The sequence below is a fragment of the Betta splendens genome, chromosome 12, assembly GCF_900634795.4.
Source record: "Betta splendens chromosome 12, fBetSpl5.4, whole genome shotgun sequence".
In the NCBI taxonomy this organism is placed as follows: domain Eukaryota; kingdom Metazoa; phylum Chordata; class Actinopteri; order Anabantiformes; family Osphronemidae; genus Betta; species Betta splendens.
In genome coordinates, this window is record NC_040892.2 from 13,282,935 (window position 1) to 13,291,102 (window position 8,168).

The 8,168-nt window shown below is 40.2% G+C and overlaps 1 protein-coding gene across 1 annotated transcript; it reads right to left on the minus strand.

Annotated features, from left to right (window-relative positions):
• Nucleotides 1-348: 348 nt before the first annotated feature.
• Nucleotides 349-4,851, minus strand: parm1 (prostate androgen-regulated mucin-like protein 1). The gene is made up of 4 exons (XM_029168451.3): nucleotides 4,707-4,851; nucleotides 2,606-3,259; nucleotides 1,316-1,394; nucleotides 349-938 (listed from the first exon to the last, which is right to left on the minus strand). The coding sequence occupies exons 1-4, from the start codon at nucleotides 4,735-4,737 to the stop codon at nucleotides 860-862; spliced, it is 843 nt and encodes a 280-aa protein (XP_029024284.1). The 5' UTR covers nucleotides 4,738-4,851; the 3' UTR covers nucleotides 349-859.
• Nucleotides 4,852-8,168: the final 3,317 nt, after the last annotated feature.

The following is an 8,168-nucleotide window of genomic DNA, read 5'->3' on the forward strand; positions in this document are numbered from 1 at the left end:
AATGGGAAAGGAGGAAGAAGAGGCCGAATGGAAGCAGCTTGGGTGGGAGGCCGCAGATGACAGGACCCTCATTTACGTTGCCACTAATAAATGCTGTGTGGCTCAATGAGGGGCAGAGACAAAGGGCGCCGCGTTAAAGCCCTTGACACATGCTTCACACTGTGTTGTGTCATTTTATTTGTTTCAGAGTTTTGGAACAGTGTTGTAATTACAGCTATCACACCTTTGCATTAATGGCGTGACCGACATTACTGCTGCTGTCATGACTATGCTGCCTGTATACACTGTAGTCTATCTACTATATGCAAATGTTTGTGTCTGCATATAAATTCGCCTGTGACACAGATGCACAGTATCCTTTATTGCTTTATTGCACCAAAACATGTCTTACATTCACATCAGACCATAAAAAACAAGCGCAGCCAGTGAAGGATTTAAAACCTTAACATTCAATTAAAAACACGTTTCTCCATCTCACATTTTAATGGTCATGTTTTAAACGAGAAGCATCTGAGATACGTCACAGAAATTAGTTTAATTAAACATTATGCATACAGTAACATAATAATATATTTTTTCCAGCCTTAATTCTCATCTCCTCATTTGTCGTTCTCATTTTGACAAACCACACAGGAAGGACTTCACCAACGTGCAACATGTTTCATTCCTTTCACGCTTCTTCAGAACTAACACATCTTATGAACGTTATCTTCCTGATCTGACAACTCGTAGCAGTCATTTTATAGTATCTTGGAAAAATTGAAAAGCTACGTGAGCTAAACCAGCAACACAACAATTGTTTTGTATCTTAGAACACCTCCATCTGCAGACTGGAGAGTCTTCATTGCCAAGTCAAGATTCAGGGGTCGTACATGGGGTTGCTGAAGTTTCCCAGCGAGCTGCTTTCCATAAGGGGCCCGTACGATCTACCTGTATGTCTATGATGAACAATAAATGGAAAAAAGTTGAAGTTGGGTGGAGAAAAAGGAACCTAAACATAACGTAGTTTATAAAAATGAGTTGAGTTGAGACGTGTAACAGGAAGCACTAATGTACTATGTCCATATTTAAAAATAATAAACTGTCTGACTGCTGCAGCTGAGAGTACGAGACATAATGGAGTGGAGTAGGTGTAGCTCACTTCTGTGTTTAGATATTAAACTGAAATGGAGACAGAAATTTAGATTTTTCTAATAAACCTTTCCAAAATCCAGCAAAGTTCAAAGAGTTTAGACCAAAGGTAACTTAGAATTACTCTTTGTTCAAGTTCAGCCAGTGTGTGATGTCATGTCAGAGCTTTGCTCACTGGACTCACCGGATCTTGTAATAGTAAAGCAAACCCAACACTAGGATGGAGGTTAAAATGAACATGCAGACGATGAATGCAACAGTCCCTGAAGGCAGAGACAGAGAGAAAACAGAGAACATTATGAATTAAAATCTGTCTTTTTGGTTCATTTCAACCTTTTTTCTCTTTGTAAACTATGACCTATGGTTCATTGCCAGTGGTGGGAGACATACTGTAAACGGTGCTTTCCTCTATACTGAAGTCTATGCCACCCTATTCAAGGTACGATCACAGTGTGGTTACATGTACAGACCTCAGTAGCGATCTGAACCCAACATACCAACAGAGTAAAACTGGTTATGGGCTTCATGTTTGGCGTTATCAGGATGTTAGAGAAAACAAACACAAAAGCAGCTCATGAGATTGGCAACAATTAGATTGTCTCATTAGGAGCTAGACTCAAAAACCTCTATCGTCTTTTATTTCTAGCTCTTTAACTTAATGTACTGTAAATTGATTTGGATTAATTTCTTGTTATACAGTATTTGCATATTGTATTTAATTTTCTCTACCGAGGTGAAGTTGGTGTAGGAAAAAAGTCAACAAATTGAACTGAGGAACACTTCAATGATTTGCCTCTTATTATTTATTACTTGGACAAAGGGCCAAAGTCTGTACTGTAGACTTCAAGTTCAAAGGTCACGCAATAAAAAATGCTATAAAACCTGTGACTAATAGCGTTTTCATGATGATGGAAAAGGGATTGTCTTTCTGCCAGTGGTGCAAACTTGGTTTGCAAGTTCAAACCAAGTTTCAGGACAACAGTTTAAACCAGGAGCTGTTTGAAATTTGATTCTTAAATACAGGACAAGTACAGTTGTAGCGAGTTAACGAGCAATGAGATAAAAGGAGCAAACAGGGAAGTGTCAGAGGCAGCTGTTTTGTTCTGGTCACAGTGAGGAAGCATACGATATATAAGTATATGGGTCAAAATGTTGGAGGAACAAATAGTGCAGTGCAGGTTTACATTTGACCTTTGGGCAGGTCTGTGATACGTTTCATCTTCCTACTGTGTAGTTTTGGGCATTTTGGAAATGTACAGGCACTCCACCTCTCTTTGATAAAGAGCCAAGGTTAGTAAGGACGATGCGAGATGAGGCTCGTCAACCAGGAACCAGGTTCAATGAAATGATAGATCTTGAGCAGCCAAATAAAATTTACCACCAATTTGCCATGTGTGTGATAATGTGTTATACACAGTGTTTTAACTTTTTCTACGAAGCAAACCTTCATTTGTGTTAGCAGGGTTTTACTTACCTGAGCTCAGAGCATCAGACTTGTGTCCTTCCTGTTCCTTTGTGGTAGTGATGGTGGTGAAACTAGTTGTGCTTGTGGACTGGGCAACGTTGGTAGTAGTATGAGGAGGGTTAGTGATAGAGGTGGTGCTGATGGCTGTGGTGCTGATGGCTGTGGTGCTGATGGTGCTGTTGTCAGTGGTGCTGGTGTTGCTGATGGCTGTGGTTCTGATGGTGCTGTTGTCAGTGGTGCTGGTGCTGGTGTTGCTGATGGCTGTGGTGCTGATGGATGTGGTGCTGATGGATGTGGTGCTGATGGTGCTGTTGTCAGTGGTGCTGGTGTTGCTGATGGCTGTGGTGCTGATGGTGCTGTTGTCAGTGGTGCTGGTGTTGCTGATGGCTGTGGTGCTGATGGCTGTGTTGCTGATGGCTGTGGTGCTGATGGCTGTGGTGCTGATGGTGTCAGTGGGGGGGGTAGTGGTGATGCTCTTAGTCGTCGTTGCAGAAGAACTCAGGCTTGTGGAGGACAGTGTAGAAGTGGATGGTGCTGGACCTGAAGGGCTTTCCTCAGTGCTGGTTGTTGCTTTGGTACTGAGGGTTGAACTGATGCTCACTGAGGATGACGTTAGTGTGGCAGGTGGGTTTGGTGTGCTTTGTGCACAACCCAACAGTAAACCTGTAATTCACAACAAGAGAACATTCTTCAGGCTCTGATCAGTTCCTTTTGGTGTTTCATTTTCTCTGCTCTTTGGCATTTAAGTTTTACAGTTTTACATCTGTTTACTCAACCAGACGAGTTCTAGTCAGTCTCACTGTATGTGAAAACCTTGGCTGCATGGAAAGACTTGTGAGCTAACGGCTACTGGCTAACCTTCTGTCCAAAACATATCATGCTAAACTAGTTTATTGCTTTTTTAGGTGTGTGACGGCTCTGTGACCTGTCCACAATGACTTTGCCTGCCCACTTATTATTTACCCTGTAATCCTTAGCAGAGAATGCAGCTAGGGTGAGGAATGGAAGCAACATCTTGGAAGGCCATCGCACCACATACTGACTCACCCTCGAGCCTATTGCGGTTGTCATTGGGGCTAGATGTGGTGCACACAATGAACAGGTCACCAGTCCATCACAGGCCTTCACACAACTCTTAAATGAACCCACCAACAAACATCTAAGTCTAACTGGGGCTTAAATCAAGCATTCAAACCATTGTATCACCACCACTATGTGATGTCATAAGGATTTGATGTGAATATTAGTTGATTTGATGTGACAGTGCTTTGGAAATAAAACCCAAATTGCCTTGTCTACAACAGATACATATTTTTAAACACTCAACAAGTGGGGGTACAAAAACACCAAAGAACTGATGCTCAACGCAAATTATAGCACTAAATTCTGTGAGTATTAATTATTGCTCTCTACATATCCACTAGATAAATTATTTGTAAGCTGTTTTTTCCCTCCAAGCTCAGTTACAACTTCGAGCCACAGAGTGAAATGAGGAAGCTGTTCACAGCTGGATCGCTGTTACATTGGCTGTTTGAGCAAACAATCAAAATTGAGAGTTTCAGTCAATGGGAAGTCATCTCATATGATACGGCACAGTCTTCCCACTAATTAAGTCAGTAGTTTAAGTAATTACAGTTAAAATTCCCAATAAATATTAATTATTCACATTTCTATCACACCACAGTGTCAGAGTAAAAAGAAGAAAAGTACAAATGTCCACATGTCCTGAGTTGCGGTGCCACTAAACAGATCTGTACAACTACTGTGTAATGAAACACTTTAAATCAGTTAACATGTTATTTAAACCCACTGATGTTCAGCAGCTTATGATTTCAACTTTATCCATTAAAAAGTAACAGCATCATTAAAGACAATGCCACTGAAACAAACAATATCTAGAAAAAAAGACTTTGATGAAATAAACAAAATGGATGAAAAGGTGAGTTTTAACTGCAGCACTTGCTAGCTAGAGAATATAAAAAGGATGTCTTGAGCCTGACATGTGCTCCTCCACATGTCCTAGTCATCTAGTAACACGTCTAGTAAATGCCTTTCATTAATAGATACAGTAGTGGAGCAGCTCGCGTGTTGCTCACCAGCGTCTACTCACATATAACGAGAGCCTGCAGGCTGGAACTCATCGTTGTGTGTTCGCTTTGTGGTTTCTCTCCACAAACAGTTGTGTTGCTACAGCCCTGCTCTGGTGGTGAACTGTAGTGTGGCTGCCTGTGACTGTAGGTGAGAGGCTATAAGAGCCTGGAGGCGAGGCCACATGCTGATGAGTCACGTTCAAACCTCCCAGAGAGGCCGGGTCACTGTGTGACGCTGCAGCGATGAAGGCGATAGCCACCAAAGGAATTTAAATAATGGGTGGTGATGATTATTAGAAGGGCTTCATGTAAATTAGGTGTTTTTTTATTTTTGGTTAGGGGCTATTATATTATGATACTGTTTAATAGATATTACTTATTTTATTTGTTGTCATCAGCTATTCTGATAATATACTCGTAATAAATAGTTTCACTATATGTTTGTATATAACAAAAACAATATATTTGTAGAAGAACTAATAAAGTACTAACTCAATCTCAAATTAGTGACATATTGTTATGAATGTAATTATTATAACATGCCAGCAGAGAGCAGCACAGACATAAGGATCAGTGTCTCTATTCCCAACCAGAACTATGAGGCCCAGATACAGTGAAGTCAAACCCTGTATTTAGAATTTTAAGTGATCACATCTGTGTTTTTTGAAGTTTTCATTAGCTGTCAATCAGGAGAGAGACGGGCTGCACTCATTTAAGACATTTATGCTACTGATCTGAACTCCAGTCCAGGTAGAAACTCACGGTCACAGAACAGCTGACTGTTTCCCACTAAAGCTCAATACATAGTTGGACTAATGCAATTTCCAACTCCATAATGTCAGTGTTTTCTTACTGTTATTGTTTTTATATAAATATCAGACTCAAACATGCATGTGAATAACCACGAAATGTTAGGTGCACCCTGTAGCTGATAGGAAGATGCTGGTCCAACTCCTCTCTATCCTAGACACCCCCAACCCCACCCCCCCCCTACACAGTGTGTGGCTAGACAGAGGAGCACCTTCAGCCAGAGGCTCACACAACGTGTGGAGCACCTAATACACCTAACAAATAACATCTATAATAAAACTTTAGCTAGTAATTAGATGTGATTGTGTGTAGATGTGTTAGCATTCTTATTTTATTTATTTAATTCTTATTTACCTCTAACTGTGACAGAAATCAAAGTGTGCAAAATAATTTCCCTCTGGGATTATTTAAATTCCTTCTTTTTTATTTACAGTCCACCAGAGGGCAGCATAACATTTAGAGTGAGGCCTGTGCTTCACTGTACAAAAACTGTTACTTTTGGTAATATGACACCAAAATGCCTCTACCACATCACAGAAAAATATATCCATACATGTAAAAAAAAAACATTTGTGCAATCTGATCACTGAAGTGTAAAAAATAAGTATCAAGAGTTTGATTATATTTTCTAATTTTCTTATACTGGTGTTTAAGGCAGTTTTGCACTGTAGAGACGGTTTCATAAACATATTTACTCTTTCATACAGTATGTAACCAAGCCATGATGTTTGAGTTTAGTACCTTATAACACCTGGTTCATCACTAATGAGAGCTCTTATTTATCTTATTCTTCCTATAGCACTTGTGTTTTTGTTTTTGTTATTTGAGGTGAAATAATCTTCCGGATTTTGGAATTAAATCCTAATTGTTTTGGGGAGAGGATTCATTTTATTTAATTTTATTATTAATAACATAATACTGACTTATATTAGCATGTCTACTTTTCTTTTTCCACGGCTGTACAGGCAATGATACAGAAGGAAAAAAATGTGTTGATTTATAGGAAGGATATGCCAGTTCACATTTTTATGACAATACAGTCATAGAGAAAACTACTGGTAGGAAATGTACACTGACCAAACATAAAGTAACATTAGGAAACCAATTGGATGACGACCCTGAGCCCATGCCACAGCCACTGGCCTTTTAAATGTGAAGAACCAAACCACAACAAGCTTAAACCGTATGCATTGTCCTGCTTATGAGTTCCATAGCGTGAATATTAGTTTTCTCCAAAGAGAAGCAGGACCAAATACGCGTCAGACTCACACAATGATGTTAAGACCTTTCTAGTGTGAGCCGGTTTTAGGTTTGCATACACCTCAGTGGGCGACCTCATGCATTGACCTCACTGTGACGAACTCTCGGTGCTGCTGACCGGCTGCTTAATTAATCTGCCCGGCTGCTGATAGCCCTGAATTAGTTTGCAAAACAAATGAGGATGGCTGCGATGCCACTGAAACCTCCGTGGGGAAGAGCAGTGAAGGGCTGGCATAAATGAATACCAGCACACAGTTTGCTAATATCTGAGGAATAATTGGATATTTTTCCGAATTCTATTATAGTCTAATAATCCACCAAATGCTTTGTAATTGATATTTAAAAGCACAGACAAGCAGCAGATGGAGGTTTTTGATACAAGCGGACATTTGGTTTTTCTGGAGGATGAACTGGTGCCCAAACAGGCATCACCTCTTTTGTTTTAATATAACTTCTTGCTTTATGCAACACACGAGGCACCGCTGCTGCAAAATTCAGATGAAAACATTAAAGCATTTTTTTTTTCAGGTGCCACTTCATCAAAAGGGATAATTGGGATAATTATCCCTCAAGTGGGGAAAGGTCTGCTATTTAAATAGACTGTTTCACTGGGCAGCAGTTAAGGCACCGCTGAAGTAGGAGCCGATAAGAAGAGCCCAGCTGTTTATGTGTGCATTTCTGTTCCTAAATGCAAAAACAAACAACACATTGACTCACTCAGCGTCAACGTTTGTCCTGGAGTTGGTGTTGAAGGTGACGCCAGAGAATTCTTCCTCCAGCAACTTCCATTTAGTCTACTTTGGCTTAAATTGTTATGTAAGTTCTGAATAAAATGGGACTCCATACATTTTACATCTGAAATGCTTCTGTTGATACCACTGGGGCTATTTTGCCTCACTCCCACCTTTGCTCCTCTCGGATCAGAATGGATCTGAAGTGAGTGATGAATGTCTTCAGTCCTGTCATCCACAGTAATTTTGTGCTCTGGCACAACTGACGCAGCAGTTCCTGCTCCGAACGTCTGGAAAAGCAATATTGTTGCTCTTTACAGTGTACAGACGCGTCAGCTGATCTCCTTGAAGCTCGGGGTTCCATTCTGGGCAAACTTAATGAGCCAGCGACCTTTCCCAGCGTCATTCCTGCTCTGATGGACTACTAGTAAGTCCTAATCCACAGCTGCACCAGATTGTATGATTTGCATTTATATTGATGGCAGGGATGAGAGGATTGGCAGCAGCTACGGCTGAGACGCCATCACGTAAGTTACACCAACTTTTGACCTTTCCAGTTCAATTTAAACCCTTTATTATTTTTGACCAATTAAAATATAATGAAAGGTCTTCATTCATTTAATACTTTACTTCAGTAATTATTGTTTTAAATATTTTCATTTTTGATGATATGCGTAGTTT

What these genes read in the sequence shown, in the direction of transcription:
- parm1 (XM_029168451.3), bottom strand. Translation starts at nt 4,737, where the DNA reads ATGAGTTCCAGCCTGCAGGCTCTCGTTATAT. An exon ending in CCTGCAGGCTCTCGTTATAT is followed by an intron (nt 3,260 to 4,706) that starts GTGAGTAGACGC and finishes TGTGAATTACAG; the next exon opens with GTTTACTGTTGGGTTGTGCA. An exon ending in CTTTACTATTACAAGATCCG is followed by an intron (nt 939 to 1,315) that starts GTGAGTCCAGTG and finishes TGTTCATCATAG; the next exon opens with ACATACAGGTAGATCGTACG.